Here is an 18,007-nt window from a genome sequence, read left to right as displayed (position 1 = left end):
GGAGAGCCCTGGGACCAGATGGCTTCACAGCTTATTACTATAAATCCAATTCTGGTATTCTACTTCCTCATCTACTCAATATGTGTAATTCTTTACAGGGAGGTGAAAAGGCTCCACGTCAATTTCTGGAAGCCAGAATCTCACTGATCTATAAGGAAGGGAAAGATCCTGAACAATGTGGCAGCTATAGGCCGATTTCATTGTTGAAGACGGTTCTAAAAATATATGCGAGATTACTGGCAAACAGAATTGCAGTTATGCTTCCTCAATTAATCTCCCTGAATCAATATGGATTTGTGAAAGGTAGAGAAGGGAAAGATAACACATACAAAGTCTTGCAACTTATGCAATATGCAAAATTAAAGAAAATACCGATTGCCCCAGTGAGCATAGATGCTGAAAAGGCTTTCGATAGGGTTGACTGGACTTTCCTACTAGAAACGCTGTTGAAATTTGGCTTTCCCCCATCTTCTATATCAGCCATTATGGGAATGTACTCACTTCCCTCAGCAAGGATCAGAATCAATGGGTCACTTACAGATTCATTTCAGATATTCAGTGGTACAAGGCAAGGTTATCCGCTGTCCCCGCTACTCTTTGTACTGTCTATTGAACCACTTCTACAGGCCATTCAGCAATGCGCTGACATAGAAGGTCTTCATATTCAAGACACTTATTTTAAGGTTGCGGCGTTCGCGGTTGACCTATTACTAGTAATTGCTAAACCCCTAAGAAGTATCCCGGCCATTATGAACACATTGGCGAGGTACAACAATTTTTCTAATTTTAAAAATAAATAAATCTAAATCTGAGCTACTAAACCTAGGATTACCTAATAATGTAGTTAACAGCCTTAAATCTACATTCTCCTTCCCTTGGAAGCCGAAAAGTTTATCATAATTAGGCATACAGTTATGTGCTTCAGACAAAGATCTCTTCTCACTAAATTATAACCAACTATTAGGAAGCACTGCCTCACTTCTCCGAACTTGGAAAGACACATACCTATCTTGGATAGGAAGGAAAAATATTTTAAAAAGCTTAATCCTCCCAAAATGTATCTACATTTTTAATATGCTCCCAATTCATCTGCCATGCTCTTTTCTAGCTAAAGTACACTCTCTTTTATTCCATTACATTTGGCAAAAAGGTAAATCACGCATTAACTCCAAAACACTTTCTCTCCTCAAAAATATGGGAGGGATGGGCGCTCCAGACATTTTAAAATACTACCAGGCGGCACATATATCAAGAACGATTCATTGGATCAGAAAATCCGAAGATAAACAATGGATAAACATTGAAGAAGCAATTTCCCCTATACCTCTGCACTCTTTGTTGCTTGGTCATGCCAATGATTTGATCCCACCTAAACTAAAAAACATTCACACTTTAACTACATTTAAAATATGGAGAAAAGTTTGCCTCACCCTGGCACCACCTCTCTCACCACTGACTAAAGTCACTCATGTTCTGGATTCACTTCCCATCTGTGCGACTAATATCACACTGGAACAGCTAATCAAAGATGTAGCCCTCCTCCCCCTACAAGATTTGCTCAAAATCCCTGGACTTTCCGGCCTAACTTTCTTGCAATACGGTAAACTCACCCATCTCATCCGCCAATATGGACAATTAGCTGATCTCAGTAGACCATTAACCCCTTATGAAATATTATGTGCCAGTTTAAAAACACCCACTAAATGCCTTTCGACAATATATCATTCTTTGCTCAAAATAGGCACATCCCTGAAACGAGCGTATCTGTCTAGATGGGAAAAGGATTTAGGTACTACCTTCTCGGATTCTCAGATCAACAACATATATAGAAATACACATGGCCCTTCTACCTGTGTACGCATCCAAGAAAATTCCTTTAAAATTATTTCCAGATGGTATTTAACCCCCAACCTTATCCAGAAATGGTATCATTCAACGAACTCGAATTGTTGGAGGTGTGATGCCGACGGTGGTAACTTCATACACATATGGTGGTCCTGCCCATCCCTAACTCCCTTTTGGAGGGTGATTGCCTCCACCATCCAAAAATTACTGGAAAATAATGTCACTTTGAAACCGGAAAATATCTTTTTAAATATACCGCTATGGCCAAGGGACGAGAATGCTTCCAAATTGTCACAAATCATTATGGCGGCAGGGACATCCTTACTCCCTTCAAATTGAAACACTAAAACTATACCCACAGCTAGACAAATTTTCCTCAAGGTTGATCAATTATGCCGCATAGAGGAACAAGCTACGAGAGTTAACCATTCTACCACAAAATTCCAAAGTATCTGGGAACCTTGAACTCGATTCAGATCACAACCCACCTTTTACTCGACAACATAATAATTAAATTAGTGTACTCACTCCAGGGTGTAAAAAAACTCCCCCCCTAACCTCCCCTCCTACCCCTCCCTCCTTCACTCTCTCTTTTTCTAATTTTTTTACACTTTCTCTTTTTTCTCTATTGGTTTGATAAATGTTTAATATTATTCCTCTGCTCAGAGAGGAAAAGTTGTCACGCTCTTATTATTGATATTCATAATTTTGAAGCCTAGTTTTTATTCTAGCTCTTTGTACTTCTTTATATGCTGTTAGGACCATATTATTTCTTATCTCTGTTACAAAGCTGTTTGTTAAACTTAAATTTCTTAATAAAAAGAACATTGAAAGAAAGAAAGATTAGGCTTGTGGTTAGGGTTATGGTTAGGGGTGTGTTGGGGTTAGGGTTGTGGTTAGGGTTAGGATTAGGGTTAGGGTTGGGATTAGGGTTAGGGGTGTGTTGGGGTTAGGGATGTGATTAGGGATATGGCTAGAGTTGGGATTAGGTTAGCGGTGTGTTGGGGTTAGTGGTTGGAGTTAGAATTGAAGGGTTTCCACTGTTTAGGCACATCAGGGGTCTCCAAACGCAACATGACGCCACCATTAATTCCAGCCAATCTTGCGTTCAAAAACTCAAATGGTGCTCCATCCCTTCCGAGCCCCAACATGCACCCAAACAGTGGTTTAACCCCACATATGGGGTACCAGCATACTCGGTACAAACTGGGCAACAACTATTGGGGTCCAATTTTTCCTGCTATCCTTGTGAAAATAAAAAACTGCTTGCTAAAACATCATTTTTGAGGAAAGAAAAATTATTTTTTATTTTCACGGCTCTGCGTTGTAAAATTCTGTGAAGCACTTGGGGTTCAAAGTGCTCACCACATATCTAGATAAGTTCTTTAGGGGGTCTATTTTCCAAAATGGGGTCACTTGTGGGGGTTTTTTACTGTTTAGGGGCTCTTCAAATGCAACGTGATGCCCGCAGACCATTCCATCAAAGTCTGCATTTCAAAACGTCACTACTTCCCTTCTGAGCCCCGACGTGCGCCCAAACAGTGGTTTACTCCCACATATGGGGTACCAGCATACTCGGGACAAACTGGGAAACAACTATTGGGGTCCAATTTCTCCTGTTACCCTGGTGAAAATAAAAAAATTGCTTACTAAAAATCATATTTGAGGAAAAAAAATGATTTTTTATTTTCACGGCTCTGCGTTATAAACTTCTGTGAAGCACTTGGGGGTTTAAAGTGGTCACCGCACATCTAGATTAGTTCCATGGGAGGTCTAGTTTCCAAAATGGGGTCACATGTGGGGGAGCTCCAATGTTTAGGCACACAGGGGCTCTCCAAACATGACATGATGTCCGCTAACGATTGGAGCTAATTTTTCATTCAAAAGTCAAATGGCGCTCCTTCCCTTCCGAGCCTTGCTGTGTGCACTAACAGTGGTTTGTGACCACATATGAGGTATCAGTGTACTCAGGAGAAATTGCCCAACACATTTTATGATCCATTTTATCCTGTTGCCCATGTGGAAATGAACAAACTGAGGCTAAAAGAAATTTTTTGTGAAAAAAAGTATTTTTTCATTTTTATGAATCAATTTGTGAAGTACCTGGGGGTTCAAAGTACTTACTATGCATCTAGATAAGTTCCTTGGGGTCTAGTTTCCAAAATGGGGTCACTTGTGGGGGAGCTCCAATGTTTAGGCACACAGGGTCTCTTGAAACGCGACATGATGTCCGCTAAAGATTGGAGCCAATTTTTCAATGAAAAAGTCAAATCGCGCTCCTTCCCTTCCGAGCCCTGTTGTGCGACCAAACAGTGGCCCTCCCCCACATATGGGGTATCGGTGTACTCAGGACAAATTGTACAATAACCTTTGGGGACCAGTTTCTCTTTTTACCCTTGGGAAAATAAAAAAATTGTTCCTAAAAATCATTTTTGGGACTAAAAAGTTAAATGTTCATTTTTTCCTTCCATGTTGCTTCTGCTGCTGTGAAGCACCTGAAGGGTTAATAAACTTCTTAAATGTGGTTGTGAGTACCTTGAGGTGTGCAGTTTTTAGAATGGTGTCACTTTTGGGTATTTTCAGCCATATAGACCCATCAAACTGACTTCAAATGTGAGCTGGTCCCTAAAAAATGATTTTGTAAATTTTGCTGTAAAAATGAGAAATCGCTGGTCAAATTTTATCCCTTATAACTTCCTAGCAAAAAAAAAATTGTTTCCAATATTGTGCTGATGTAAAGTAGATATATAGGAAAAAAAAATTTGTTTCCAATATTGTGCTGATGTAAAGTAGATATGTGGGTAAGGTTATTTATTAACTATTTTGTATCACATAACTCTCTCATTTAATAGAATAAAAATTCAAAATTTGAAAATTGCGAAATTTTCAAAATTTTACCCAAATTTCAATTTTTTTCACAAATAAACACAAAAATTATGGACTTAAATGTACGACTAACATGAAGCCCAATATGTCACGAAAAAACAATCTCAGAACCGCTAGGATTTATTAAAGCGTTCCTGAGTTATTACCTCATAAGGGTATGTTTCCACGGTCAGGATGGCCGGCGGTATCGCCGGAGCGGCTTAGCCGCTCTGCGGTAGCCCCGCCCCCTTTCTGGGACGCGATGATGCCGGATGTGTTCACAGCACACATCCGGCATCATCGCTCCCCACCATAGGGCCCTGTGCTATATCTTGCGGCGACGCAGCGTCGCCGCAAGATATACGGACATGCTGCGATCTGAAAAAACGCGCAGCATGTCCGGAGTCGCAGGGCCGCCGCGTGCGTGTTACCACGCATAGTGGAGACGGGATTTCATTAAATCCCCTCCACTATGCTGTAACATCTGGACGCTGCGTGTCTGACGCTGCGGCTCTATGCAGCGCCAGACACGCAGCGTTTCCTGCACGTGGACACATACCCTAAAGGGACACTGGTCAGAATTGCAAAAAACGGCCAGGTCATTAAGGTGAAAATAGGCTGGGTCATGAAGGGGTTAAACAGAAATACATTTTTACTGTAACATAAAATCCTAATAAATCATTTGAAAGAAATGTTTGTGCCCAATATAAAAAGATCCAATAAGAGTCTGTAGGCAAATCTGGAGGCTGTACTTTCAGGAGACAAAAGTTTTGCAGTGAAAAGTTTCCAGATCAGATCAGAGTCCTACTGGTACACAAAGGAATGGCAGCAAATCATGCAGTGCTTAATGAGGGAGAGGAGAATGAAATGGTGAGTGCTGATGGGGCAAATATAAGAACTGATAAAGGTCTGTCATCTGCAAATGAATGTAATCAGTATATAATCAGGCATTATATACTGCATATACTGTGTGATATGTGTAATAGTGCATGAAAAGAGTTAACAGCTTGTTTGATTATTGTTCTTAAGGTAGTGATCCTTATTTATTTTGGTTTATATTAATAGCTGGCTGCAATGTATGTTGATGGATACGGCACTAATAAATATCTAGCCCATGTGTAGCATTTGTCATTTCTGCTTTACCTGATTTGCTGCACATCTATTTGCACTACTATATAATTTATACAGTGATTATTCTATTTGAAATTGCAACTCTGAATATAAAGTGACAGCACCGTAGTGGAGGTAGAGTGAGATTATATATATATATATATATATATATATATATATATATACACATATATATATATATATATATATATATATATATATATATATATATATACACACACATATATATATATACACACACATATATATATATATATATATATATATATATATATATATGCAAAAATTGGAACAGCATCTACAGAATACCTGATAAAGTGCAAAGCTTTCCCAGTCAGTCGAATGACTTCAAGCGATATGAAGAAAAAAGAAAAGCAGCACAAAAAATAAAGAAAAATGTGGACTTTATTGCCTGAATGGCGTGGCGACGTTTCGGATATAAGATCCTTTTTCAAGCCTGAGTCTTGAAAAAGGATCTTGTATCCGAAACGTCGCCACGCCATTCAGGCAATAAAGTCCACATTTTTCTTTATTTTTTGTGCTGCTTTTCTTTTTTCTTTTTATATATATATATATATATATATATATATATATATATATATATATATATATATGTATATATATAATATCTGGCAAAAATTAAGAGACCACTGCTGCACAGTTTTCTAAAAATCACTATCTCTACATGTCTAACAGCCATTCCATTCCAGTGTCCGCTAAATTCCAACCGGAGTACACCTCATTCTACTTAAAGGGACTCTGTCACCTGAATTTGGCAGGACTGGTTTTGGGTCATATGGGCGGAGTTTTCGGGTGTTAGATTCACCCTTTCCTTACCTGCTGGCTGCATGCTGGCTGCAATATTGGATTGAAGTTCATTCTCTGTCCTCCGTAGTACACGCCTGCGCAAGGCAAGATTGCTTTGCGCAGGCGTGTACTATGGAGGACAGAGAATGAACTTCAATCCAATATTGCAGCCAGCATGCAGCCAGCAGGTAAGGAAAGGGTGAATCAAACACCCAAAAACTCCGCCTATATGACCCAAAACCAGTCCCGCCAAATTCAGGTGACAGGTTCCCTTTAATGTGCTTCTGATTAGGTGATCACCTGAACCAAATCTTATTTAAGGAGGGAAAGCATAAAAAACACTGCTGTGGTCTTTAAAATACTCTTGCAATAGGACAAGCTGGATGGCAAAACAAGTGCTAGGAATAGCCCAAAAGTAACTTGCATGAAAAAAAAATAACTTTTAATCATTTCAAAGGAGTTGAAAAGAAAATGCCATTCAAAAATTTTGGGGAGATACACAAGTGGACTCCTGTTGGAGTCTTAGCTTTAAGAACCAACACAAAGAGACATATCCAGGACATGAGCTACAAGTGTCGCATTCCTTGTGTCAAGCCACTCATGACCAATAGACAAACGTCAGAAGCGTCTTACCTGGGCCAAGGAGAAAAAGAACTTGACTGTTGTGAAGTGGTCCAAGGTGTTGTTTTCAGAAGAAAGTACAGTTTTCATTTCATTAGGAAATCAAGGTCCCAGAGTCTGGAGGAAGAGGGGAGAGGCACACAATCCAAGCTGCTTGAGGTTTAGTGTGAAGCTTCCACAATCAGTGATGGTTTGGAGAGCCATGTCATCTGCTGGTGTAGGTCCACTGTGTTTTATCAAGACCAAAGTAAATTGTAGAGCACTTCATGCTTCCCTCTGCTGACAAGCATTTTGTAGATGTAAATTTAATTCTCCAGCAGGTCTTGTAACCTGTCCACACTGCCAAAGTACCAATACCAGGTTTAAAAACAACAGTATTACTGTACGTGATTGGCCAGCAAACTTGCCTGACCTTAACCCCATATTGAAACTATGGGGTGTTGTCAAGATTAAGATGAGAGACACCAGACTCAACAATGCAGACTAGCTGAAATATGCTATCAAAGCAACCTGGGCAGGGATGGGCTAACCCCAACTGTAAAGTTCGTGACATGATCCCGAACACGGGTTTCCATGTGAAACCCGTGCTACAGTTAGGGTCCAGTTCAGGTCCAGGGCGACTGTAAAAGAAAGCATAAAATTAATCATAAACATTATAAATATTACACTTACCTGTACAGCGAAGCGTCCTCCCGTCCCGCTGACTCCAGCAACATCTGCTTTCGGGGCTGCTCATTACCTTCTGGTGGTATTCACTGCACTTGGCAGTCTTTGGCTTTTTCCAGCAGTGTTCATGCGGTGACGTCACACGGATGTGACCGGGAGACAACAGGACGGGAGAACGCGTCGTTGGATAGGTAAGTATAATTTTAATGTTTAAAGGGAACCTGTCACCTGAATTTGGCGGGACTGGTTTTGGGTAATATGGGCGGAGTTTTCGGGTGTTTGATTCACCCTTTCCTTACCCGCTGGCTGCATGCTGGCTGCAATATTGGATTGAAGTTCATTCTCTGTCCTCCATAGTACACGCCTGCACAAGGCAATCTTGCCTTGCGCAGGCGTGTACTATGGAGGACAGAGAATGAACTTCAATCCAATATTGCAGTCAGCATGCAGCCAGCGGGTAAGGAAAGGGTGAATCAAACACCCGAAAACTCCGCCCATGTGACCCAAAACCAGTCCCGCCAAATTCAGGTGACAGAGTCCCTTTAATATTAATTTTATGTTTTCTTTGACAGTCAACCTCACCCAATCCCATATCTGTAAAGTCCAAGTTCTGGGTTCTGACTCAAGTTTGCATCATCTCTGGCTCCGATCTTTATAGAAAAACTTGGGCGAACCCGCCGATCCCGAAAATCGCGGGTTTCGCCCATCACTAGTCACAGGCTGATTGCCTCCATGCCATGCCGCATTGATGCAAAAGGAGCCCCAATCAAGTATTGAGTGCATTTACAGAACATAAATTTCAGTAGGCCAACATATCTGATTTTAAAATCAGTATTCAATCTGGTGTTATAAAGTATACTAATTTACTGAGATAATGACTTTTGGGTTTTCATTGGCTGTAAGCCTTAATCATCGTCATTGACAGAAATAAACACTTAAAATAGATCACTCTGTTTGTAATGACTCTATAGAACATATGAGATTCACTTTTTGTATTGAAGAACTGAAATACATTAACTTTTTGAAGATATTCTAATTTTGTGAGAAGCAGATATATATATATATATATATATATATATATATATATATATATATATATATATACAGTTAGGGCCAGAAATATTTGGACAGTGACACAATTTTCGCGAGTTGGGCTCTGCATGGCACCACATTGGATTTGAAATGAAACCTCTACAACAGAATTCAAGTGCAGATTGTAACGTTTAATTTGAAGGGTTGAACAAAAATATCTGATAGAAAATGTAGGAATTGTACACATTTCTTTACAAACACTCCACATTTTAGGAGGTCAAAAGTAATTGGACAAATAAACATAACCCAAACAAAATATTTTTATTTTCAATATTTTGTTGCAAATCCTTTGGAGGCAATCACTGCCTTAAGTCTGGAACCCATGGACATCACCAAAAGCTGGGTTTCCTCCTTCTTAATGCTTTGCCAGGCCTTTACAGCCGCAGCCTTCAGGTCTTGCTTGTTTGTGCGTCTTTCCGTCTTAAGTCTGGATTTGAGCAAGTGAAATGCATGCTCAATTGTGTTTAGATCTGGAGATTGACTTGGCCATTGCAGAATGTTCCACTTTTTGGCACTCATGAACTCCTGGGTAGCTTTGGCTGTATGCTTGGGGTCATTGTCCATCTGTACTATGAAGCGCCGTCCAATCAACTTTGCAGCATTTGGCTGAATCTGGGCTGAAAGTATATCCCGGTACACTTCAGAATTCATCCGGCTACTCTTGTCTGCTCTTATGTCATCAATAAACACAAGTGACCCAGTGCCATTGAAAGCCATGCATGCCCATGCCATCACGTTGCCTCCACCATGTTTTACAGAGGATGTGGTGTGCCTTGGATCATGTGCCGTTCCCTTTCTTCTCCAAACTTTTTTCTTCCCATCATTCTGGTACAGGTTGATCTTTGTCTCATCTGTCCATAGAATACTTTTCCAGAACTGAGCTGGCTTCTTGAGGTGTTTTTCTGCAAATTTAACTCTGGCCTGTCTATTTTTGGTATTGATGAATGGTTTGCATCTAGATGTGAACCCTTTGTATTTACTGTCATGGAGCCTTCTTTTTACTGTTGACTTAGAGACAGATACACCTACTTCACTGAGAGTGTTCTGGACTTCAGTTGATGTTGTGAACGGGTTCTTCTTCACCAAATTAAGTATGCGGCGATCATCCACCACTGTTGTCATCCGTGGACGCCCAGGCCTTTTTGAGTTCCCAAGCTCACCAGTCAATTCCTTTTTTCTCAGAATGTACCCAACTGTTGATTTTGCTACTCCAAGCATGTCTGCTATCTCTCTGATGGATTTTTTCTTTTTTTTCAGCCTCAGGATGTTCTGCTTCACCTCAATTGAGAGTTCCTTTGACCGCATGTTGTCTGCTCACAGCAACAGCTTCCAAATGCAAAACCACACACCTGGAATCCACCCCTGACCTTTTAACTACTTCATTGATTACAGGTTAACGAGGGAGACGCCTTCAGAGTTAATTGCAGCCCTTAGAGTCCATTGTCCAATTACTTTTGGTCCCTTGAAAAAGAGGACGCTATGCATTACAGAGCTATGATTCCTAAACCCTTTCTCCGATTTGGATGTGAAAACTATCATATTGCAGCTGGGAGTGTGCACTTTCAGCCCATATTATATATATAATTGTATTTCTGAACATGTTTTTGTAAACAGCTAAAATAACAAAACTTGTGTCACTGTCCAAATATTTCTGGCCCTAACTGTATATATATATATATATATATATATATATATATATATATATATATATATATATATATGTATATATATACACAGTGCTCAAAATAATAAAGGGAACACTTAAACAACAGTATCTAACTCAAAGTATATCAAACTACTGTGATATCAAACTGTCCACTTAGGAAGCAACACTGATTGACAATCAATTTCACATGCTGTTATAAAATGGAATTATCAACAGATGGAAATGATTGGCCATTATTAAGACACCCTCAATAAAGGAGTGGTTCTGCATGTGGGGACCACAGACCACATCTCAGTACCAATGCTTTCTGGCTGATGTTCTGGTCACTTTTGAATGTTGGTTGTGCTTTCACACTCGTGGTAGCAAAAGACAGACTCTACAACCCACACAAGTGGCTCAGGTAGTACAGCTCATCCAGCATGGCACATCAATGCGAGCTGTGGCAAGAAGGTTTGCTGTGTCTGTCACCATAGTGTCCAGAGGCTGGAGGCGCTACCAGGAGACAGGCCAGTACACCAGGAAATGTGGAGGGGGCTATAGGAGGGCAATAACCCAGCAGCAGGACAACTATCTCCTCTTTTGTGCAAGGAGGAAAAGGAGGAGCACTGCCAAAGCCCTGCAAAATGACCTCCAGCAGGCCACAAATGTACATGTGTCTGCACAAATGGTTAGAAACCGACTCCATGAGGATGGTCTGAGTGCCCAACATCCTCAGATGGGGGTTGTGCTCACAGCCCAACACTATGCAGGATGCTTGGCATTTGCCACAGAACACCAGGATTGGCAAATTAGCAACTGGCACTCTGTGCTCTTCACAGATGAAAGCAGGTTCACACTGAGCACATGTGACAGACGTGACAGAGTCTGGAGATGCTGTGGAGAGCAATCTGTTGCCTGCAACATCCTTCAGCATGACCAGTTTGGCAGTGGGTCAGTAATGGTGTGAGGTGGCATTTCTTTGGAGGGCCACACAGCCCTCAATGTGCTCGCAAGAGGTAGCCTGACTTCCATTAGGTACCGAGATGAGATCCTCAGACCCCTTGTGAGATCATATGCTGGTGCGGTTGGCCTTGGCTTCCTCCTAATGCCGGTCAATGCCAGACCTAATGTGGCTAGAGTGTGTCAGCAGTTCCTGCAAGATGAAGGCATTGAAGCTATGAACTAGCCCGCCCATTCCACAGACCTGAATCCGATAGAGCACATATGAGACATCATGTCTCGCTTCATCCTACAACGTCAACTTACACCACAGACTGTCCAGGAGTTGGTTGATGCTTTAGTCCAGGACTTGGAGGAGATCCCTTAGGAGACCATATGCCACCTCATCAGTAGCATACACATATATACCATGTGATGCAGTGACCCCTGTAACAGGTAGGGGGCACTGCATAGTCTCCCCAGTAGGCGCACAGAGGTGTGTTGAGGCCGTGAGAATGCATGGCAATTGCATGCATGGATGTGATTATGTGACAAAGTCCGGCATTGTGGTGAATGGCCGATATATGTGTCACAGAGGAGGGGACTCTGCGCTGCCAGCCTGAAGCGATATGATGTTCTGGGACCTGTAGTCCTACAAGTATAGTGTTGTAAAAATAGTTATGGGAGGTTTGGCAGGGCTAGTTATGTGAGATGGGCGGGACAAACTAGCCACACACCCACACTCCCACCCAGGGGAGTTGTTCAAGGTATATAATGTGACCAGGGTGTGGGTCACATGATCCTGTGTGGTTCCAGTGGAAGGTCCTGGAGAGCCTGTGTGTTGGGAGGCCCTGGGAGTAGGACCGGATCCCTGAATAGCACACTGAACCACCTGTGTTGAATTTCCTGGGAGTAGGAGTTCTGAATAGCACATGGTGGGGCTTTGGACCTGGTGAGCCTGGTGTGTTGGATTCCTGGGAGTAGGAGTTCTGAAGAGCACACAGTGGGGCTTTGGACTTGCGGGTGGCCTGGGGTGTTGGACGAGGTCCTGAATAGCACCTGGACAGGTCACATGTGCGGTTCATGTGGGGAAGCTACAGTCCTTCGGTGGGTCTGGACTGACTAATGTGTGCCGACCAGGCAAGTTGGTGATCCCCGTTTGGCAGCTTTCCCGGAAGAGTGAGGAATGACAAGGAGTCAGCAGGTGGAGCAGGAGCTCCCAGAAGGTACCATAGTCTGTTGGTGCTAATTGCTTCATATGTTATATGAACTGTGTGGTAACCCATGGCAACTGGTCAGAGGAGGACCAGCATGTTTAGTTGCCGCAGACTTAATGTGATATCCTGATGGAATGTGTAATGGACTGTTCCTGATACGGTTTATGAATCTTTAATAAACCAAAGTGACTGTTTTGTTTGAAAAAACCGTGCCCGTGTACGTTAATCCCGTGCCAAGCGAGTGTCCCCCAATACACTCTGTGAGAGCAATCTTACAACCAATAAAGATAAATGACATACATTCACCAAAAATATATACCTACAATATAATGCACGACTCCAGCAAATATAATAAACGTAATTTTATTTAATCATAAAAACATAACATAATCCTTAATACAAGGGAAAACGGAAACAGATGGATAAAAGAACAAGATGACACAGGGACTAATCACAATATATATAGTTCATAATGGTCCATATTAAAATCTATCATAATTGTCAATACTGAAAAAATATGTATAGTTCATGTAAAGTTCATATATATACATAGAGTAGACACGAGATTTTATGTAACTAAAGGGCAGCGTGGCTCAAAATTAAATTATTACTCTATAGAGCTAATGTGCAAATATTGCAGTGAGAGATGGGTTTATATGGGTCAATATTATCATCATAATATATATATAAAAAATATCTTAAAGGGAAGGTACCGCGTTTGTAGGTCATTAATAAATAACTGTAATGTAGCATAATATGCTGCTATAAGCAAGTTTGAAATTCATGTGAAACAGATTTCATGTGTTATATGAGTTTAACCCCTTAGTGACAGAGCCAATTTGGTACTTAATGACCGAGCCAATTTTTGCAATTCTGACCACTGTCACTTTATGAGGTTATAACTCTGGAACGCTTCAACGGATCCCACTGATTCTGAGATTGTTTTTTCGTGACATATTGTACTTCATGTTAGTGGTAACATTTCTTCGATATTACTTGCGATTATTTATGAAAAAAACGGAAATATGGCGAAAATTTTTAAAATTTTGCAATTTTCAAACTTTGTATTTTTATGCCCTTAAATCAGAGAGATATGTCACGAAAAATAGTTAATAGATAACGTTTCCCACATGTCTACTTTACATCAGCACAATTTTGGAAACAAAATTTTTTTTGTTAGGGAGTTATAAGGGTTAAAAGTTGACCAGCAATTTCTCATTTTTACAACACCATTTTTTTTAGGGACCACATCACATTTGAAGTCATTTTGAGGGGTCTATATGATAGAAAATAACGAAGTGTGACACCATTCTAAAAACTACACCCCTCATGGTTCTCAAAACCACATTCAAGAAGTTTATTAACCCTTTATGTGCTTCACAGGAACTGAAACAATGTGGAAGGAAAAAATGAACATTTAACTTTTTTTTGCAAACATCTTAATTCAGAACCATTTTTTTTATTTTCACATGTGTAAAAACAGAAATGTAACCATAAATTTTGTTATGCAATTTATCCTGAATATGCCAATACCCCATATGTGGGGGTAAACCACTTTTTGGACGCACTGCAGAACTTAGAAGTGAAGGAGCGCCGTTTGACTTTTTCAATGCAGAATTGGCTGGAATTGAGATCGGACGCCATGTCGCGTTTGGAGAGCCCCTGATGTGCCTAAACAGTAGAAATCCCCCACAAGTGACCCCATTTTGGAAACTAGACCCCCATGGAACTTATCTAGATGTGTGGTGAGAACTTTGAATGCCCAAGTGCTTCACAGAACTTTATAATGCAGAGTCGTGAAAATATAAAATATTTTTTTTTTCCACAAAAAAGATTTTTTAGCCCCCAAGTTTTTATTTTCACAAGGGTAACAAGAAAAATTGGAGACCAAAAGTTGTTGTCCAATTTGTCTTGAGTATGCTGGTACCCCATATGTGGGGGTAAACCACTGTTTAGGCGCACGGCAGAGCTCGGAAGGAAGGAGCGCCATTTTGGAATGCAGACTTTGATAGAATGGTCTGCGAGCATTATGTTGCGTTTGCAGAGCCCCTGATGAACCTAACCAGTAGAAACCCTCCACAAGTGACCCCATTTTGGAAACTAGACCCCCCAAGGAACTTATCTAGATGTGTGGTGAGAACTTTGAATGCCCAAGTGCTTCACAGAAGTTTAGAATGCAGAGTCGTGAAAATAAAACAAAAATTTTTTTCACAAAAAAGATATTGTAGCCCCCAAGTTTTTATTTTCACAAAGGTAACAGGAGAAATTGGACTGCAATAGTTGTTGTCCAATTTATCCCGAGTACACTGATGCAGTATATGTGGGGGTAAACCACTGTTTGGGCGCACGGCAGAGCTCGGAAGGGAAGGAGCACCGTTTTGGAATGCAGACTTTGATAGAATGGTCTGTGGGCGTTATGTTGCGTTTGCAGAGCCCCTGATGTACCTAAACAGTAGTAACCCCCCACAAGTGACCCCGTTTTGGAAACTAAACGCCCCAAGGAACTTTTATAGATGTATGGTGAGAACTTTGAATGCCCAAGTGCTTCACAGAAGTTTATAATGCAGAGTCATAAAAAAAAAAAAAAAATTTCCACAAAAAGATTTTGTAGCCCCCAAGTTTTTATTTTCACAAGGGTAACAAGAGAAATTGGACCCCAGAAGTTGTTGTCCAATTTATCCCGAGTACGCTGATTCCCCATATGTGGGGGTAACCCACTGTTTGGGTGCACGGCAGAGCTCAGAAGGGAGGGAGCACCATTTGACTTTTTGAGCGCAAAATTGGCTGTCGTGTTTGGAGACCCCCTGATGTAACTAAACAGTGGAAACCCCCAATTCTAGCTCCAACCCAACTCCAACACACCACTAACCCTAATCCCAACCTGATCCATAACCCTAATCACTAACCCTAACGATAATCACAACCCTTACCCCAAAACAACCCTAATGTCAACCCTAACCATAACCCTAATCAAAACCCTAAATCCAACACACCCCTAATCCTAATCGAAACCCTAACCTCGAACCTAACCCTAATCCCAATACACCCCTAATCACAACTCTAACCTTAACCCTAATCCCAAACCTAACCCTAATCCCAAGCGTAACCCTAATGCCAACCCTAACCCTAATACCAACCCTAATCCAAACCCTAACCCTAAACCCAACTCTAACCCTAATTTTAGCCCCAACCTTAGCCCTAACTTTAGCCCCAACCCTAACCCTAGCCCTAAGGCTACTTTCACACTTGCGTCGTTTGGCATCCGTCGCAATCCGTAGTTTTGGACAAGAAACGGATCCTGCAAATGTGCCCGCAGGATGTGTTTTTTGCCCATAGACTTGTATTGCCGACGGATCGTGACAGATGGCCACACGTTGCGTCTGTCGTGCACTGGATCAGTTGTGTTTTGGCGGACCGTCGGCACAAAAAAAGTCCAATGAAACGTTTTTTTGTACGTCGCATCCGCCATTTCTGACCGCGCATGTGTGGCCGTAACTCCGCCCCCTCCTCCCCAGGACATAGATTGGGCAGTGGATGCGTTGAAAAACTACATCCGCTACCGACGTTGTGCACAATTTTCACAACGTGCGTCGGTATGTCGGGCCGACGCATTGCGACGGCCCCGTACCGACGTAAGTGTGAAAGAAGCCTAACCCTAAATTTAGCCCCAACCCTAATCCTAAATTTAGCCCTAGCCCGAACCCTACCCCTAACCCTAACCCTACCCCTAACCCTAACCCTACCCCTAACCCTACCCCTAGCCCTAGCCCTAACCCTAGCCCTAACCCTACCCCTAGACCTACCCCTAACCCTAGCCCTAACCCTAACCCTACCCCTAACCCTAGCCATAACCCTAACCCTAGCCCTACCCCTAACCCTACCCCTAACCCTAACCCTACCCCTACCCCTACCCCTAACCCTACCCCTAGCCCTACCCCTAACCCTAACCCTACCCCTAACCCTACCCCTAGCCCTACCCCTAACCCTACCCCTAGCCCTAACCCTAACTCTAACCCTACTCCTACCCCTAGCCCTAACCCTAACCCTACCCCTAACCCTACCCCTAACCCTAACCCTAATTTTAGCCCCAACTGCTGTTCTCCTGCCGGCCAGCAGATGGAGAGATGGTGGGCGCACTGCGCATGCGCCCGCCATATTCTTTTCCCCGGCAGCCAGGAGGAGCAGCAGGAGGACCCAGGGACACAGGTGAGTATGCTAGGGTCCCCGAATCCCCCTATTTCTCTGTCCTCTGATGTGCGATCACATCAGAGGACAGAGAATTACACTTTACTTTTTTTTTTTTTGCGGTCGCCGGTAAACAGTTAATTACCGGCGATCACAAAACAGGGGTCGGTAAAACCGACCCCGATCATGTTCTTTGGGGTCTCGGCTACCCCCGGCAGCCGAGACCCCAATGATTCCCCCGGTGCCGGCCGGCGGGCGCACTGCGCATGCGCCCGCCATTTTGAAGAGGGCGGCGCCCACCGGGAGCCACGAGGAGCACCGGGGGAGATAGGTGAGTATTGGGGGGCTACCTGGGACCCCTTTTCTCTGTCCTCCGATGTGCGATCACATCGGAGGACAGAGAAATTAAAAAGAGATCACGGTTTTTTTTTGCGAACGCCGGTAAACTGTTAATTACCAGCGATCGCAAATGCGGGGTGGGTAAAAAACCCCCCGAATCATGTTCTCTGGGGTCTCGGCTACCCCCGGCAGCCGAGACCCCGGAGAAAATCTGACTCTCGGGGGCGCTATTCACTTTTTCCACAGCGCCGTTAATTAACGGCGCTGTGGTTTAAGTACCCTTAGCGGCCGCCGTTAAAAGGCGTATTGGCGGTCGCTAAGGGGTTAAAGAAGGCACTGTGGGCTGACATCTTGGTTTTGCAGCAGTAGCAGGGCACTATCAGTGTCAGATTACGGCACCCCATGGACATAGGAGATAATAGACCGGCGCTGACCCTATCTGTAACATTGCAACAGCATTAGCAGTGAGCTGGGCACGCCTCTGTGGGCTGCACAACTCACTGCTGTAGGTGTGACTAGCTGCCATTTTATTATAGCCCTGTGCTCTCTATCGCAGGACAGAAGAAGCCCTCACTACTCCTCTGTAATAATAATAATAATCTTTATTTATATAGCGCCAACATATTCCGCAGCGCTTTACAGTTTAACAGTTTCA

General features: G+C 42.5%; 1 protein-coding gene across 1 annotated transcript in view; it reads left to right on the top strand.

Annotated features, from left to right (window-relative positions):
* The first annotated feature begins 5,497 nt into the window (after window positions 1-5,497).
* LOC138638117 (probable cation-transporting ATPase 13A4) overlaps window positions 5,498-18,007 on the top strand; it is a 627,752-nt gene continuing 615,242 nt past the window's right edge. The window contains exon 1 of the mRNA XM_069727139.1: window positions 5,498-5,580. Coding sequence (XP_069583240.1) covers window positions 5,533-5,580 — 48 coding nt within the window. The 5' untranslated portion in view covers window positions 5,498-5,532. The remainder of the gene's footprint in view (window positions 5,581-18,007) is intronic.

This window comes from Ranitomeya imitator, chromosome 5, assembly GCF_032444005.1.
Source record: "Ranitomeya imitator isolate aRanImi1 chromosome 5, aRanImi1.pri, whole genome shotgun sequence".
Classification (NCBI taxonomy): domain Eukaryota; kingdom Metazoa; phylum Chordata; class Amphibia; order Anura; family Dendrobatidae; genus Ranitomeya; species Ranitomeya imitator.
Note: the sequence above shows the minus strand (reverse complement) of the source record. Positions and strands in the feature narration are given on the sequence as shown.